Source organism: Prunus mume, unplaced genomic scaffold, assembly GCF_029339155.1.
Source record: "Prunus mume cultivar Tortuosa unplaced genomic scaffold, ASM2933915v1 scaffold17, whole genome shotgun sequence".
Lineage (NCBI taxonomy): Eukaryota > Viridiplantae > Streptophyta > Magnoliopsida > Rosales > Rosaceae > Prunus > Prunus mume.
The window spans coordinates 56253-74563 of NW_028296563.1; the positions used below are offsets into that span (position 1 = coordinate 56253).

Below are 18311 nucleotides of genomic sequence, written 5' to 3' on the forward strand. Positions count from 1 at the left end.
TATAGCCAAGGCAAGTACAAGGTCGTTCCCACAAAGACTGAATAAATTCTCAAGTTGTTGTGAATTATAAACTAATTTAAATCCTAAATTACTCAAGACACCCTAATTAATAAACTTAAAACTAATGACTCAACTAAAACTTAATAGAGGAGTTTGGAAAGTTGGGTTTGAAAGAATTTCTTTAAAAGAACGTTGAAAACAAGAAAATTAAAAGACAAGATAACGAAGAAAAACGTGAACTAAATAAGTTTGTGAAAGATTTTAAAGAAGCTTACCAAGAAAACAATTTCACCACAATTCCTCTTATCCAAACCTTAGCATGCATACTATCAAAATTCCCAAGTTATGTTGATGATTAGTTCTCCAAAATTATGACTAACTCTTTTCACAGCAATTAACCACTTCTTCTTACATGCAATTTATCCTTGGCATGAGGCATAAATATAAACATATAAAAAGACCTTAGGTTCAATGAGAACTTCACACAATCACACAAACCCCCAAGAGTATGGCGTTTACCTTAGGCACATTCATGAATTTAATCACAAGAAGCAAAACTCATATTAGGCATGGCGTATACCCTAACATGCATCAAATTACTTAACAAAAAACCTAGATGGTAGCTAAGTGTGGGAGCAAATTTCGTCCCACTAGAATATTCGTCAAAGATTCCTTCGTCTTCTCCGCTTCTCTTTCTCCCTGCAAAAGAGATCGGAGTAAAAGGACCACACCCGGGGGGTGTTGGCCAAATGCCCTCCGATGCCTAAGTTAGGTAGGGTATTTCAGGGAAAACCGGGTGGCCGAAGCCGTGTGTCAGAGAGAGAAAGAATATGCTGGCTAGGGTTTTGGAGAAATGATTTCTGCAGAGTTTCAGTAGGAATTTAAATGCACCTTCACCCTTATGTGTGGCCATCTTTTTATAGTGGTCTCGGAGGCTAGGGTTTCAGAGGAATAATTCTGTAGTTGGTAAGGAATTATTCCTCGCCGATTTGGCATTGATTTGATTAATTAGGGATTTGATTTATTAGGGTAAGTCAAATCCCTAATTGTGGTAGGAATCAAATCAAATCTCAATTTAATTAGGTTTTATCAATTTAATTGGGTAACCCCCAATTAAATTGAGTAACTCCCAAATAGGTTGAGTAATTCCCAATTAGGTCAAATAATCCCCAAATGGAAGGAATTATTTGACCTAGGGTTTTGATTTAATTGGTTCCCACACTAAGCATCAAGATCATTAGTTCAGAAAATAAGCACAGTGATTAAATTCCAACAACTTGGAAAATCTAATAGCATGACATAACTAAACTTTGAATCATTAGAAAAGGGTTACATTGTGTCTTAGTAAAAGAAAATTAGTTACTCATAATCATGGTAACAAAGCAAAAATAAAACATAGAGAAAGAGATAAGAAAACCCCTTAGAGTTTAGAGGCATGGTGGCTCTTCCTTGCTCCACGGTTGAAGTCTAAAATTTCTGGTGTATATCTTGAGCCCCCATGACCTCCCCCTTAAAAGAACCTAAAACCTAGTTAGAATGGGCCTAAACAAGTGGCCTTACACAAAGACTTGATTTCCAAGACAGTTCCTAACTAGAAAAGGTAATTAAAACTAAGTTTCCTAAAACCTCCAGGAAACTGCACGTGATCCTCATTGAGAATGTGATTTGGACACCTTTCTGACCTCCAAAAATTGCTTACGACCACTCTTTGGAAAGCTTTGTATGTCTTCTTTTCAGACATATATCATCCGATGTCGTATGAGTGAGTTGTGGCCAAAATACCCCTGCTGACTTAGTATTCTCCAGGAATTGATTTATGCTGAATTGTCTAATTAAAAATGGGCACCTTAGCAGTCATCAAAAATTATGAAAATATTCATGGATAAACTTCAAGATGCTGTCTCCCATCTCCAATTGGAATCATGTCGAACTCTATTACGATGAATATTTGGTGAATTTATTCATTATGTAGCTCATAAGCTGAAAAACAGGAAATAACTAAACTCAGCATCTTTAGTCCAAATTAATTCACAAAACTAAGTAAAAAGGATATAAAATCATGTGAAATTATGAACATGTCAACAATCCACGAAATGCTCCAGAGAGCTTTCCAAGCATATATGGCACGTTCTCTAATTCATTCTGAGCTGTTCGCAACTTGCTTCCAAAGTCAGCTCATCTGCACAGGCAGTTTTGACGAATTTGTGACTTAAAATCCCACTTGTGCTATGTTTCTTTTCTTTGCTTGACAGATCCTACAAAACACAAAAACAAAGCAAATAGCTCAAAAATATAAGGAACTAACTAAGTAAAGACAAGTGAATTTGATGTAAAATATATATAAATATGAGCTTGTCACCATCGGACTGGGGATGATATGCAGAGTTGTGGCAAAGCTTGGTCCCCTGTGAGTGAAAGAAGGCTATCCAAAACTGGCTCAGGAATGTAGGATCAAGGTCACTCACTATGGTGCGAGGTAGAACGTGAAGATGAAAAATAGACCGTGAAGATGAAAAATCTCCTTGATAAAGAGTTGAGCCACCTGAGCGGCTGTGTAAAGGTATTTGAGGGCTACAAAATGGCCATATTTCGACAATCGATCAACCATAACCAAAATGCAGTTCTTCCCATGGCTTGAAGGTAATCCTTCCACGAAGTTCATGGCGACATCTTGCCATATGGTTTTGGGAATCAGTAGGGGCTGTAATAACTGGGTGGGTGAATTGATTCATACTTGTTGCGTTCACAAGTATTGCAGCAACGGCGAATCTCTTGACCTTGGCTTTGAGCTCCGACCAAAGAAAAGTACGCATGATGCGTTTATACGTGCACAAATAGCCGGAATGCCCTACAGTTGGTGTGTTGTGGAATTCTGCCAAGATCTTGTCCCTCCAAGTAGCAGTACAAGGCACAAACCATCGGTGCTTATAATATAGCTTGTCATGAGTCCAAGTGTAGTTCGGAAGAGAATTTGGATTGGTATGTACTGTTTGAATGAGCTGCTGGGTAGGAGGATCTTGGAGACATGCCTTTGCAATTTGAGGGATATAGTCAAAAATAGGAGTAGTTAACCCCATTAAAGCCAGTAACTCATGTTTTCTTGAGAAACTATCAGGTCCAGCATTATTCACACCCACGCGGTATGCAATTTCATAGTTGTAACCTAGTAGTTTAAGTAGCCATTTGTCCTGAGTAGGGGTAGTGATTTGCTGTTCCAAGAAATACTTGATGGTCTGGTGATCCATCAAAATTTTAAACTTCCAACTAGGCCTAGGCAAGGATCGGTTTGGAATGGTAGAGTGCTCTTCCGTGAACTAAACCAAAGACTTCGGTAGAACATTTCTCTTCCGTTAACCAAACCAAAAACTTCGGTAGACTTCGGATCGATTAACTTAACATTCGGTTCGGAACGGATCGGTAGGCCGGTAGTACCGTAATAAAAATATACTAATAAAAATACAATTTATAATAATTTCACATGACATAAGTTCTTGAACAAATACACCAAATTATCCTCGTGAAATACAAAATCAAATAACTTAGTTTTAAAGTTACAAACGAACATTAAAACTACATAATAAAATAGCAAATAACGTTACAAAACAATAAGAAATTAGTTTAAACGTTTCAAAGAACCAAAAATTGCAGCATAGAGGCTGATTTGTGTACTGGAGCCAAAGAGAAACAAAGTTAAGAATAAATATCAAGTACATGGGCATGTTATTTGAGATAAAGGAAGGTTATTAATCACTATATCATTGAATATGTACTCAAGATGGACTGGCAACCACTTTTTCTTTCATTTGAGAACTAGAATATACCTCTACATCATTAAACAAATTATGAAAGTGAGAAAATAAACATATGTCATATGAATGCAATTGAAAACCAAAAGAAATATAAAAAATTAAAATTACTTACTAGTCTCAGTTTTCTCCAAAGCATCATAGAACACAAGTTCCTCCTTAGTGGGATCCTTGTACAAGGAGAACTCCTCGGCTTTCAACCAATCACTTGTGCAAACCAAGGCCTCCACCATTCTTGGAGTCAAAGAAGCACAAAAAGGATCTACAATTCTACCACCCAAACTAAAGGCAGATTCTGAAGCCGCGGTAGATATTGGAATGCGAAATACATCCTTAGCCATTTGGGATATAACTGGAAACCTTGGACTATTTTCTTGCCACCAAGCCAACAAGTCAAAGTTGGGATTTCTAAGATTTTCAGGTGGCTCTAACAAATACTTATCCACTTCATTTCTTATCTCAACAACATCCATCACTTGTCTCAACTTCATAAATTTAGACAATCTTTCTGCTTCAACATCATCTTCATCATTTACCATAATCGTATCCCCAATTCTCTCCAAATTGCTACTATTATAACTTTGGGCATTCTTTGTCAGCTACTTTATACACATTATACATGTGGATTAAAAATTCCTTGACTCCTTTGTGTAACTCATTAACCTTGGAGGGATTGGATTCTATATCGGAAAGTCTAAATAAGAGATACTCCATTTTGTATTGTGGATCAAGAACAATTGCAATAAGCAACAATTTGTTAATGTCCTCAACCTTCCCCTAATACTTGTCAAACTTTCTTTTCATTGATGTTGCTATGCTTTTCATGAGAGAATCCTCACTGCTACAACACTTTTGCAATTGAAAAAAAATAGCACACATTTGATGGAAAGCTTGGTGAGAAGTCATTACCTTTGACCCACTAAATTTCAAAGCGGCTTCGTAGTACAACTTTAAGAACTTGATCAAGACTCTAGCACAATCCCAATCATTTGAGGTATGAGGCCCTACTCTTTTTTTCTTCTTCTCAACATCATCGTCCATAAAATAACCCACAAAGTGTGGATCTCCATCATCTTTTAACATCCTTTCAAAAGCTTTTTGATACTTCAATGCCCCTTCCAACAATAAATAGGTGGAATTTCATCTTGTACACACATCTAAGGGCACAAGCCCTTTGATATCAAGTTTCTCAAAAGCAACACATCTTCTCCAACTCTCCAACCTTGCGGGTGAAGAGTGGATGTACCTCACTGAATTAGTAATAGCCATAATGGAGTTATCCAATTCTTTCATCCCTTCAAACACAATTAAATTCAGAATATGTGCATAACATCGCACATGCAAACAATCATCACCAAACATAAGTGTCTTGCTCTTGGTCAACCTACCCTTCATATAACTTATCATTTTATCATTAGGAGTAGCATTATCAACAATAATAGTAAACACTTTTTCTATACCTCAATCATTCAAGCAATAATCCAAAAGCTTTCCAATAATTTCACCCTTATGGTTTGGAATGACACAAAACCTTATAATCCTCTTGTGCAAGTGCCAATCAACATCAATAAAGTGAGCCGTGACAACCATATAATTTATCTTTTGAAGAGATGTCCATGTGTCAGTGGCAATAGACACTTTACGTGATGGGTGACTTAACATACTCTTGAGTTTACCCTTCTCTAATTGCAAAAGATTCCACACATCTCTAGCAATTGTCCTATGAGATGGGGATCAAACTTTGGTTGGACTTCTTGCATTAAATCTCTAAACCCCACATTCTCTACATGGCTAAATGGAAGCTCATCACGAATAATCATCTGGGCACATGCAAGTCTAGATCTCTCCTTACTAAAGGACCAACTCACTATACTACCCTTATCCTCCTTGACAAACTATAAGAGTTTTTGACTTTTGACATCTCTAAGTGCAGATGTCCTACATTTAGTCTTTAAATGATACCATAAGGAAGAAGTACCATTACGGGAGTCACATCCATAATCTTGCTTACAATACTTACATATGCACCTAGGTTCATCATCATTTGTACCTTCTTCCTTCTTTAACTTATCAAAATGTTCCCACACATTAGACCGAGCTGCAACTTTTCTTTTTAAGTTATTCAGTGGTGGAAGTGGGAGATTGGCATTTCTTGAAATATCCACAGTTTGTGCAGAGGTTGGTGTAGGAGTTGAACTTGCGTTTGACATAGGACTAGTAGATGAAATGAAGGTTTTTGCAATTGAAACACAAATCAATTAAATTAAACAAAAAGACTTGAGTGATATTACATATAGCTCTCTGCAATTGAAACTAAATATTAAAGCTAAATGATTCATTTCTTGCAATATTTAAATACTAAGATTCCGTGTGCACATTTGAAGAGTCAACATCTATTCCAATTCATATATCTTTAATTGTGCTGTATTTGCCAGTTCTGTACCAAAAAAGAAAGACGAAAAGTTACAGGTCCTCAGCAACTTCTCATCTCCTTTTCGTTTTCTCAAATTTTTTTTTTCTGCTGGGCTAAGAAAAAAAAAATTTAAAAAGCAAAATACCTTGTGGAGAGATTGCAGAAGATAAGAGAGCGATGGTTGCTGTAGAAATCAGTGTGAAATGATAAGAGTTCTTATGCAAAATATCCTGTGAATGGTTGCCACCGAAATCAGTGCAAAACACCCTGTGATCAAAAAATTTAAACGATCAGATTTTTTCTTATGTTGCTGCCGAAATTAGTGTGAAATGAGGCGTCTTACAAAATGATGAGTCAACATACCTGCTCAGAGAGATGAGAGCGATGGTTGGCAGCTAAGCTAACAGAGAGAAGAGAAAGTTAAGATGTTTGGGGGTTAGGGGCGGTTGGATAAACGAAAAGATGGAAAGTTAATGTTAGGGTTAATGTAGGTAGTGTTTCAGTGTTTCGCAGTCTATAATAACTTAATATCTAGCCACTAATAAACATATACATATATTAGTATTTAAATAATAAAATAATTATAAATATCGGATCGGTACGAGTTTCCATTGGATTAGGGATATTGTTAACCGTTAACCAAACCAAATGTTTCAATATGGATCAGATCGGAATAATTAAAATTAAAAAATAATTATTTAACCAAACCAAACCAAACCGTCGGTACGGTAGGTCGGTACACGGATAATTCGGATGAGATGCCCACCCCTACTTCCAACCCAAGAGATAAGGGTGCCAATGCTCAACGACATATACAAGTGCCATCATATCTTTGTCATAGACAAACAAGGTCTTGTGCTTGTCGAATAAAGTCTTGCTGAGGTACGCAATGGGATGACAATCCTGTGAAAGAATAGATCCAATTCCACCATCAGAAGCATCACATTCAATGACAAAATCCTTGTCGAAATCTGGCAGTTCAAGAACGGGGTTGCTGTCGATGCCTTCTTGAGATTTAGAAAAGCTTGTTCTGCAAGTGGTATCCACTCAAACCCATCTGTTCGCAGCATATTAATCAAGGGCTTGGAAATAAGATCGAATCCCTTCACAAGCTTGCGGTCATAACCTACCAAACAGAGAAAAGCCTTGTAGCCCCTTGACTGTTGTTGGTTTTGGCCATGATTCAATGCACTGGATTTTTTTGTGATCAACCCCAACCCCTACTGCAGAAATGGTGTGTCCCAAGTAGTCAACCGAAACTTAGCCAAATGAACACTTGGATAGCTTCACCTTTAAATGATTAACCCGAAGCACCTCAAAAAACAATTCTAGATGAGCAACGTGGTCTGAAAGAGTGCGGCTGTAAACAAGGATGTTGTCAAAGAATACCAAAACAAATTTTCATAAGGAAGCCCCAAAAACAGAATTCATCAGTGTTTGAGAGGTAGAAGGGGCATTTGTGAGACCAAACGGCATCACTAGAAACTCATAATGTCCCTCATAGGTACGAAACGCCGTTTTGAGGATGTCGTCATCCTTCATTCGAATTTGATGGTAGCCTGATCGAAGGTCAAGTTTGGTGAAGTAGGCAGCCCCATGTAACTCATCCAGCAGTTCGTCAATCACCGGAATGGGAAACTTGTCCTTAATGGTCACTTGATTTAGAGCTCTGTAGTCTATACAAAATCTGTAGTTGCCTTTTGGTTTTTTTGACTAATAGTGCTGGGGATGAAAAAGGGCTAGGTACTAGGGCGAATCAATCCTACCTTCAACATGTCCCGAACTTGAGCCTCTATTTTTTATTTTGGCCGTGGGCATACCGATATGGTTTGACAGTAACTACTGGGGTGCTAGCCATTAGAGTGATTTGATGATCAACACTTCTTGTGGGAGTAAGACTCGTGGGTTCGGGCAAACAATTCCATATAGAAGTTGATCAACTGTTGTAGAGGTTGTGGCAAAGGTGTCGCAGAGTTATTTTTTTAGTGCCAGCCATCTTGAGCTAACTCCCCCATAAGAAGACATACTTGGGCTACCCATTGGAGTGAGCCAGTAGCTCCCACGATTCTATGATTAACCCCATCCATGGTGAATTCCATAGGTTTATGCTGGAAACTCCATCCAACCAATCCCAATGTTTCCAAACAATCCATTCCTAAAACCAAATCACACCTAGCTACAGTAAGAAGCCAATAGTCATGTTGAAATTGGTACCCCTACATTTGCACTGTAACCTAGCGAATCACACCCTTGGTGCTCAGAGGTTTTCCAGAGGCTACTACCACTTTTCGATAGATTGCTTCTCAATATGCTGACTTAATTGTTCCACAATTTTGGGATTAATAGAACTTCAATCAGTGCCATAATCAATAAATACCAATATAGGGACCCCATGGATTTGTCCCATTAATTTCACAGCCCGATCCTTGCTTTATCGCTTGTCAACAATGGCGTGGAGCTGCATTAGAACGTCATCGGTGCAATCAAGCGCTTCCTTCATTGTTGCCCTTCTATCTTCTTGAACCCTTTCATCTATCTTCCCCCTCTGTTTCAATCATCAGAATCTACGACTGTTTGCATATGTGGCCCAGCACATAAGGATCATCGCAATAAGAGCATAGATCTCTTCGCCTGCTTTCTTGGAGTTCGGATTGTGTCATTCGATTGACTGGAGGTCCCGCTTGGAGTGTCTCTATATGAGCTTTTGGAGTAGTGCCCATGGGTGTGAACAGTGGTTTATTTATGACCAATGGTGCCAGGGAAGAAGGTCTTCTCCTAAGTTGTTTGTTTTCAAAGATCTAGGCTAATTCCATGGCCCGTGCTAGTGTCTTGGGCTCCAGCGCGAGGATGTCATCTTGAATATCTTCATTCAGGCCTCCTACAAATACCCCCAGGAAGTAACTCATCAATCCAACCCATAGCTTAACATGATAGCTTGATAAATTGGGTTACATACTCCCGGACAGAACCTACTTGTCTAATACGTGATAGGGCCACATTAATGTTCAAAGCCTCGCCTGGCCCAAATCGCTGTAAGAGCATTTCAAAGAAAATGGTCCATGACTCACGAGAATACCTAGCCTCATACCATTTCATCTAAAGCACTGCATCACCACCCAAGTGCATAGCTGCCACCATGACCTTCCTGGGTTCATCCACCTCATGATATTCTAGAAAGCGTTCTACCATTGCTAACCAACCATAGTGGTCTTTGCCATAAAATTGGGGAAGATCCAGTTTCATGGGTTTCATGTTCGAATGATGAGAAAAATGGAATCCCGAACTTGTCGGCGTCATTGAAGATGCTGGGTAATAATGAATGGGTAATCCCGTGGACATGGCTAAGTAATAGTGAATGGAATCCCAAACTTGTCAGCATCATCAAAGAAAATGAGAAAAGGAAATTCAATTAATTTAATTCATACCTCTCAAGCAAAAGAGAAAGAGAGTTTATACAATTTCTGATTGTGGCAAGCTGGCTATGATCTAGCAAAGGTTCTAACAAAACTCCTAAAAATACGGAAAGGATAAAGTTTAATCTGTGGAATTAGCTAGGTGATACTAAGGTGATAGTAAGTGGGCTGTAAAGAGTATTAGGCCCAAATGAGATTGGGTCTTAACAAAAAATGACAGAAGGGAGATCACAGATGATATTGGGGGGGACCCCAAACTGCACATCATCTTCAAATAAGGACAAAGCAAAGGAACAAAAACGTTGGGCCACATAATTGGCACCACTTGAAACCAAACTTAAGGAACGAAAAGCTAATTGAGAAGGGAGAAGCCTACAGTCTTCAACTAGAAAACCCACATTAGAATGGTTTATGTCAAGGTGCATAACTGCCAGGATCAAATCCCTTGTGTTCCCCTCAATAACCATGGCTCCTGGAGGAGGGTTAGAGCCCAACGCAATGCATCACTAAGCGCCAGGATTTGTGCCTGAGCAAGTGATCAGTGCATAATTGTATATCATTTTCTACTCTTTTAACATATGGATTTGGTGATATTTTTTTATTTAAACTTGTACTTTTAATCTCTTTTGTATTTGTCATTCAGTTCATTGAGCTTTAGGTAGCAATGGTGGCTTTGGATAGAAAAAGGCAGAAAAACGTGCAAAACTGGAGACTGAGTTAGAAATGCGTTTCGGCCTTAACATCTTCATCCGACCTTGGATTGGCCCACATGATATGTCGTTGGAAAGATGACATTTTGAGCTTTAAGATAGAGTGCTCAAAGTCGTTATTTGCTTAAGTAAAGCTCAATTCGAGAGCCCATGAAGGTGATGGTCATTCTGACCTGATGATGAGCTAATTGTTGCTTGGTCATTCTGACCTAAGCATGAGGTGATTTTTGATGGTGGGGAAGTTAGGTAAGCTAATTCAAGTGGAGTTTTCCAGCAGCCACAAGAAATAAAGAAGATGAAGAGGGTGTTGTTAGTGAACTAATTTTAAATGCAATTGTGTGTTAGGTGAAGTAAGTGTGGTTGGTGAACTCAATATCCAAACCAGAATTCCTACTTCCCTTAACCCTATAAATATATAGTCTCCAAAGAGCTGAGATTCATCATTCATTCATATTTCATCACATTGTACACAAAAAGAGGGAGAGTTGAGAGTCACAAAAGGAAAGAAGAGAGAAGGCAACAGCTAGGAGGCTTTGGCCTCCTGGTAGCCATGGAGATGAAGCTTTTCCATCTCTTGCATGATGTCCATATCTTCTTCTCCTCCCTTTGCCTTTTATTTTCTTCTTGTATTTCCTTAGCTTTACTTTGTCTTTCTATTTAATAAACACCTTGTAATTTTCTGTTATTGTTATGAACATGATGATTTTAAGTTTTTGAAGTTTGATTGGTTTCCAAGTTTCAATTTTAGTTATTGTTTTTATTCATTATGCTTATCAGTTGATACGCTTGTTTGAATGTTTGATCACCATTTAAACTTGTATGTTTGCTATCTTGTATGTTTGCTATCTTGGATGGAATAAGAGTAGACACCATATGCCTTAATCCAAATTGAACTTTGAATATGAAGAGTATGTATGGACATTCAACAACAAGGATTAGATACATGCTTGGTTGTTTAAAACGTTCTCCTATTCTTAATGGATTTCTAATGTTTAATTTAGGTTCGACAAAAAGAATCTAATTAGGGAATTAGGAATGCAAGGTTTAGACCAGACACTATGGCTAAATTATATATTAGAAAGAATCAATCTTTTTACTTGAATTGAACTTGTTAACTTGATTGCTTGAGACTTAGAATTGGATTGCTCCCTAGTGTACTCTTCGCAATCATCTTTAAACTATGTTTCCATTTCGGTTTTGTGCAGGGAATCGAATTGAATCAATCTATCATCAATCGTCGTGGGATCGACCTTACACTCACATATGCTATAATACCCAATGGCTCGTGCACTTGCGAGTATCACAAGTTGATAATGCAGCTAAAACGATTTTGATGCAGCTAAATCGACACAACAATAGCAAGTGATGTGATAGGCCCCAAACATAAAAGCTCTTGTGTCATCTCTTAGGACCCACCCCCACCCCCCACTGTGGATTGCTTACTAATAGTCCCATCAAAATTAATCTTAATCGCACCTAGAGGAGGCAAATGCCACCTGGCTTCCCCCTTTGAAAGAACACAAGAGACAAGTTGGTGCTCATCATGAAATTCATGTAAAATGCGCATGGTATTGGAGATTACCTCCTCAGGATTCCGATGTGAATCATTCCATAGCCTAGCATTTCTTTCCTTCCAAATACCCCAGAGGAGCATCAGAATTTGCTAGATACATAAAGCTGACAACTCAGTAAAAATAAAAAATAACCAATGTTTCAGACTCATAGAGGTAGAGTCTCTAATAGTAGAACCCACCGGATAGGTAGGCCAAATCCTTGTTGCAAAAGGACATAATAAGAAATTGCAGGAGAGAGACTCATCTGGATGATTGTAGAAAAGGCACCTAATGACATCACGCGACATCCCTTTCTAGGACAATTTTTCTCTGGTAGGCAAGATGTCAATGAAAGTCCACCAACCAAACAATTGCACTCTAGGCTTAACATGAATATTCCAGAGCTTCTTTCATACTGTAGAGGGAAACCCATTGAAGCTCTCACTACCAGACGTGCCCAAACCATTATAATCCAACAAGAGTTGACGGATCTCCTCATAGGCACTGCTAAGACAGGATAAATCAATCTTCTCGAAGTGCCAAATTAATCTATTAGTGGGCCTACTATGACTCAAAGGAATCCTGCGAATACACTTGGCTTTCTCAACAGAGAACCAGCTAGTAAGGATGCTTTCACGCCATTGAATCGTCACATGATCAATCAGATCCCCAACAGTAGACTCCTTATAACCATGCATAGGCTTAGAAAGAATTTGGAACTTGTTTAGATTCGGAATGCAGTTATCCCCCCAAATTTTCACAAAAAGGTCATTGCCAATTTGCCAGTAAGAGCGAAGCTCCAACACTACTCTAGCATCACATAAGCTTCTCCAAACAAAAGTGGGGGCAGAGCCTTTCGGGGCCTCCAAAATGGAGCATTTCTTGAAACATCTAGCCTTGAAAACTTGATACATTTAAGAGTTAGGATTAGAATGTAATCTCCAAAATTGCTTGGCCAATAAGGCCAAGTTAAATGCATATAGGTGTTTGAAGCCTAAACCACCTTCATTTTTAGGCTTACACAAATGGTTCTAGCTCCTCCAATGGATCCTCATTTGGTCCCCTTGTTCCCCCAACCAATATTAGGCCATAACTTGTTGAATTTCATCACATAGCTCCTTAGGCAGTAAAAAGAAAGTCATTAAGTAAATAAGGACAGCCTGAGCCCCCACCTTCAGAAGCACCTCTTTTCCAGCAAAACTTATCATCTTCTCTTTCCATCCCTAAAACTTCCCCCAAATCATCTCCTTGATTGGGTTAAAACATACTGTTTTGGATCTTCCCACAAAGGTGGGCAAACCCAAATACTTATCGTGCTTTTCCACCCACTGCACTTTGAGAATACCCATGAGGAGGTGCTGCTCCTTAATCCCCACGTTCATGCTAAAAGATACACAACTCTTTTCCAGGTTGATCCTTTGGCATGAGGCAGTTTCATATTTGTTAAAGATATCACGAAGGGATTGACACTCTATATAGGAAGTCGTCATGAAGTGACAACTTTCGTCAATGAAAGTAAATGGCTAACCGAGGGTGTGCCCCTACATATGGAAACTCTGTGGATAAGACCATGGTTCTCGGCTTGTGTAATCAAGCCATATAAAATTTTAGCACATAATAAGAAAAGGTAAGAGGATAAATGAGGAAGAACATACCTGATGGGTGCACCATTAACCAAAAAAGAATAAGAGACAGAAGAGACACACATCATTATTAATTGCACTTATCTTCAAAGTCCATGGCATCCATGACATTCTTAACAAAACTCCATTCCACCTGATCGTACACTTTGCTCATGTCTAGTTTGAGGGTCATAACACCCTTTCTCCCTTTTATTTTCCTATGCATAAAGTGCATGATTTCGAAGGCTAGAATAGAATTATCATAAATCGATCTCCTAGGAACAAAAGCACTTTGGGATGGACTAATAATATCCCTTAATATTATCTTCAGTCTGTTTTCCAAAACTTTGGCCCCAATCTTGTTGATGATGTTACACAAACTTATAGGTCTAAGTTGAGTCATAAGTTTAGGAGCCTTGGCTTTTGGAATGAGGGCCACATAAGTGAAGTTTAACTTCTTGCATAAAGTACCAGAGTGCGAGAAGTCCAAGACAGCCGCCACCACGTCCTCCCCCACCACATCCCAATATTTCTTAAAAAAAAGAGGACATGCCATTTGGGCTAGGGGCTTGTGAAGGGTACATTTGAAATAGAGCAAACTTAACTTCTTCAGCCGAGAACTTGAAAAGAAGGGACTGGTTCATCTCAGTGGTTACTCTACCATGCACCGAATCCAATATGTCCTCATGGAACGAAATAGATTTTGGAAATAATTAACCACGGTCTTATCAATACCATCATCAGTTGACTCCAAGTACCATTTCCTTCAAACAACCCCGCAATCCTATTTTTTTTCTTCTATAATTATTGGCCTGATTATGAAATAAATTTAAGTTTTGATCACCTGACTTCAACCAAATTGCTCTTGACCTCTGACGCCACACAATTTCACCTTTAGCCATCAAGGAATCTAGAAAGGCCGTCAAGTGCCTACGCAAGTCAACCACAAGTTAGGAGCATGGAGCATTTAAGAGCTCACCAAGGTTTTTCCTGGCCTCAGTAATATCACGAGAGAGGGAGCCAAAAGTTTGGCGACTCCACTGCAAGAGCTTAAGCCGAGTGCCTCCGTACTTTATTGCAGACCTGAATTGAGGCCACACTGGAGCTAACATCATTCCAACGCTCACGGATAACACCTCGACATTCCTCATGCCCAGCCCAGAGCTCCTCAAAGACGAATCTACGGTTCTTCCTCTTGTGGTTTGTCATGCCACAAAAAATGGACAAACGAATGGGAATGTGGTCAGATTTAGAGGGGTTAAGGTTAACCACTCTAGAGCCATGGAAACACTCCCACCACACATTAGTAGCTAGCACACAGTCAAGACGAATGGGAATCTCAGCTGGCCAAGTACGCCAACAAGTAAATTTAGGACTTGAAAAGCCCAAGTCTTTAAGGCCACACACATCCACAGCATGACGAAAACCCATCATCTGTCTCTTCACACCCCTGGGATTGCCCCCCACTTTCTCATGCCCCCAAATGATCTCATTAAAATCCCAAAGGCATACCCACATGAGTGAATTACCTTGCCCAAACTTTTCAAGAAAATCCCAAGATTTATATCGATCAGAGGTTACCGGCCAACCATAAAAGCCAGTCAATCTCCACTTTCCCATTAAACCCAGGATCTCCGCATCAACATTAAAATGATTACGACTAAAAGAGCGAGCATGAATTGTAACTTCCTCCATCCACAACAGACAAAGGCCACTATAAGCACCCACACTATCAACAACAATACATTGCCAAAAACCCAATTTACGACGAATATCTTCCGTGGAAGTCAAGGAGCCGTGTGTTTCACTTAGAAACACAATTTTAGGATCTTCAATACGCATTAAGGATCTTAGTGCATATATTGTCCAAGGGCCCAAGCCCTTGACAGTTCCAGCTCAACAAATTCATAGTATTTAGAGGGGTTGGGACTTGTGAACCTCCGTTGTTCCCTACTTTAACAAAGACGAAGAAAGGGATGAGCTGCAATGTCATTTAGCAGATGGCAAAGCGGCCACATCATGAATACCAAAATAACACGTTTTCCAAATTTGTTGAAATTTCCATGCAAATCACGTAGTTTGCTATGCCTCATGTTCCAATTTGGGCTTTTCCCCTTCAAGTCGCTCATGCGCATAGAGTTGTGTTCAATAATGTGGCTTAATCCGAAAGGTTTAGATCGGTCAACACCTATCAGCTTGCAAGTCACTGCGCAGTGGGACTTGACAATTCATGTTGGAGGATAAATTGATTGCCTCGTTGGGAACTGTTGGTGGGAGAGCAAGGTTACTTTCAGTACGCTCAACTAGCACAGAGAATGTGTCTGTTATAGGGTCTGCACGCTGCACATGGTTCACATCATCATGGGCAATATTTAAATTTGGGACAACAGTAGAGGAGCAGGAACCTTGGTTTCCTCCAAAAATATATTCGGTGGGATTGGGACAGTCCCTCATTGGTACCGAAAGCGTCCGAGTGGACCCACGCCTCAAAAGCAAGTTGTCGATATCAGCGTCGTTTCCATCTTGGTCGTCCATCGCCATATCCATTTCCGGTGGAGCATGGACCAACCGTTGCTTGAGGGAAGTTCGAAACGCCAATCGGGGGGCCTTCTATAATCGGCACTAAAGACATCAAGTTGAAACCACTTTCCGTATGGTTTCACTAAATCATCGGTCCCTGGACTTGGTCCATCATGACATGACAACTCAGTATGGCTAATAACTCCACACCGATAACAAGTAATAGGAAGTTTTTCATGCCGAATTGCAACCTCCAACAGAATGACATCTAAATGCAAAGATATGCGACTCTGGAGGGGTTTGGTGATATCCACCACTGCTTGAATCCTAAGAAAATTTCCAAAGCAATCACTTTTTTTACTCTGATCCATGACAACATAGCCTCCAAGCTCTCGTCCGATGATAGGTGAGGAATGACTAGTTATATAAGCTAATGGAAGCCCCTTAACCTGAATCCAGAATTCCTGAGTGGATATTGGAATCAAGGATGGGTTAGTAATGAGAGGGTTTGCCTTTGTCAGAGCTAACAGGTAACCATTGAAGAGCCAGGGTCCTCCTTGCAAAATCATAGCCCTCGCCCTGCATATGTTGAAGGCAAATAAGAACCAATCACAATTGAGCTCTACTATCGTAGTATGAGCCTTAGGCTTTCGTAGATTGAACAGTGTGTTTTAACGCTTCCTTATTGAAATATCTATCATTAAGAAGCTTGCCCACAAGAATGAACTTCGATGACTTTATCTCTTGATTAAAGCTAGAATCCAAAATGACCTCTCGTTGCTCAACCCCCGTGAGCACGAAACGGGAAAAGAACTGTGATACAATATCCTCCATAATAAAAAAGGTAGAGATTAAGAGCTTCCACCCCCACTGCAATAACAGCAACAATGTCGTACACCCTTTCCCCACTTTAGGCCAGTGCATGAATGCCGGCTAAAGCCCTATAATCACACCCACCCACTTGCTTACCCACTCTCCTAAGAAACCGCAAAGAACCCTAGAGAGCCTAGAGAAAACGGAGAAAGTTCGAGAGATGATCTTCGCATCTTTGATTCTAGAGAGAGAGAGGAGGGGGAGAGAGTGAGTGAGTGAGAGATGGAGAATGTTTTATTTATTTATATTTTAAATGTTATACTATATTTGTTATTATTTATTATCTATTTTATTTTTGTTTGATATATTTTTATTTATTTTACTCCAAAAATACTAGTTTACTCTTATAGTTAACGAAAAATTAATGGCAATGGCTAAATTGGCTATTTTAAACAATTTATGTGTTAAATTGAATTCTAAGTTTGGGGAGTTCAGTTTGATTGGGGTCCTATTTCGAAGGGGGCGTACTGCAATTTACTCTAAAAGAAAAGATTCTGACTTGATTAACAGCATGCCCCTTTTCAGAATTATCTAATAAAAAATAAAAAAAATGAAAAGGTGACACTTAACTAGAAAATATAGCATGATTCAATGGGACCTAGATCCTATTCTTGTCTTGGTTATAAATATTTCATTACAAATTCCAATATAGAAAAAATAAATTGACTATTAAAATGGCCACAAGCAAAATTGAAAATACATTATGTACATGATATGTGGTACATGAAATATGGATTGAGCATCTCCTTCCTCTCTAGACTACTTGATCATAAGTTGCTTCCTCTCAATTGAAAAGTGAAGCTAAGAGAAATTTTTTTTCAGTTTTTTTTTTCTTCTTCATATTGACATGTTTACACTTATTTGGAATGAGGGAATTAAGAAATCGGAGAACTTAAGAATTGAGACGGGAAGAAGTCATTCCCATTGCATTGTTACTAACCATCTAGAATTATAACATGAATGAAGTCGGTTTCCACTATATACTGTTTACTTACATTTTTATTTGCATTTGCCAGCCATATGAGTATTTTACATCCCTAAAAAATTGCACACTGGAGAGCATTCCGACCAACAAGAAATGTAAATTTACATCTCCATATACACTCCATGATTGGAGATGCTCTAATGATCTAATTTTGACATCAATGTATGAGAAACATAATAATGAAACGTGAAAACCAATTAAAAGTGTTAAGTGTTGAGGAAAAAACTGTCATTTTGATATCAATTCAAGAGATGAAACATAATAGTAAATTGTAACCAATATATAAAAAAAAAGGCCAAATATTGAGAATTTGTATCACAAATAATTTATTGCAAATAATAAGGTGTATAAATAAGCCAAATTGAATCGAACCAAGCAAATTAATTGTGATTTTGTTTGATGTGATCCAATATTAT

At 38.8% G+C, this 18311-nt stretch overlaps 4 protein-coding genes across 4 annotated transcripts; all 4 read right to left on the bottom strand.

The window, feature by feature from the left end:
- Positions 1 to 2600: 2600 nt before the first annotated feature.
- Positions 2601 to 3245, bottom strand: LOC148914375 (uncharacterized). The gene has a single exon (XM_089043691.1). The coding sequence runs from the start codon at positions 3243 to 3245 to the stop codon at positions 2601 to 2603; it is 645 nt and encodes a 214-aa protein (XP_088899817.1).
- Positions 3246 to 9017: 5772 nt separating this feature from the next.
- On the bottom strand, positions 9018 to 9471 carry LOC148914376 (uncharacterized). The gene is made up of 2 exons (XM_089043692.1): positions 9325 to 9471; positions 9018 to 9140 (listed from the first exon to the last, which is right to left on the bottom strand). Exons 1-2 carry the CDS (start codon positions 9469 to 9471, stop codon positions 9018 to 9020), a joined length of 270 nt encoding a protein of 89 aa, XP_088899818.1.
- Positions 9472 to 14567: 5096 nt separating this feature from the next.
- On the bottom strand, positions 14568 to 15359 carry LOC148914377 (uncharacterized). The gene has a single exon (XM_089043693.1). The coding sequence runs from the start codon at positions 15357 to 15359 to the stop codon at positions 14568 to 14570; it is 792 nt and encodes a 263-aa protein (XP_088899819.1).
- A 644-nt stretch (positions 15360 to 16003) lies between these two features.
- Positions 16004 to 16871, bottom strand: LOC103322540 (uncharacterized). The gene is made up of 2 exons (XM_008224466.2): positions 16714 to 16871; positions 16004 to 16616 (listed from the first exon to the last, which is right to left on the bottom strand). The coding sequence occupies exons 1-2, from the start codon at positions 16869 to 16871 to the stop codon at positions 16004 to 16006; spliced, it is 771 nt and encodes a 256-aa protein (XP_008222688.2).
- Between the last annotated feature and the right edge of the window lie 1440 nt (positions 16872 to 18311).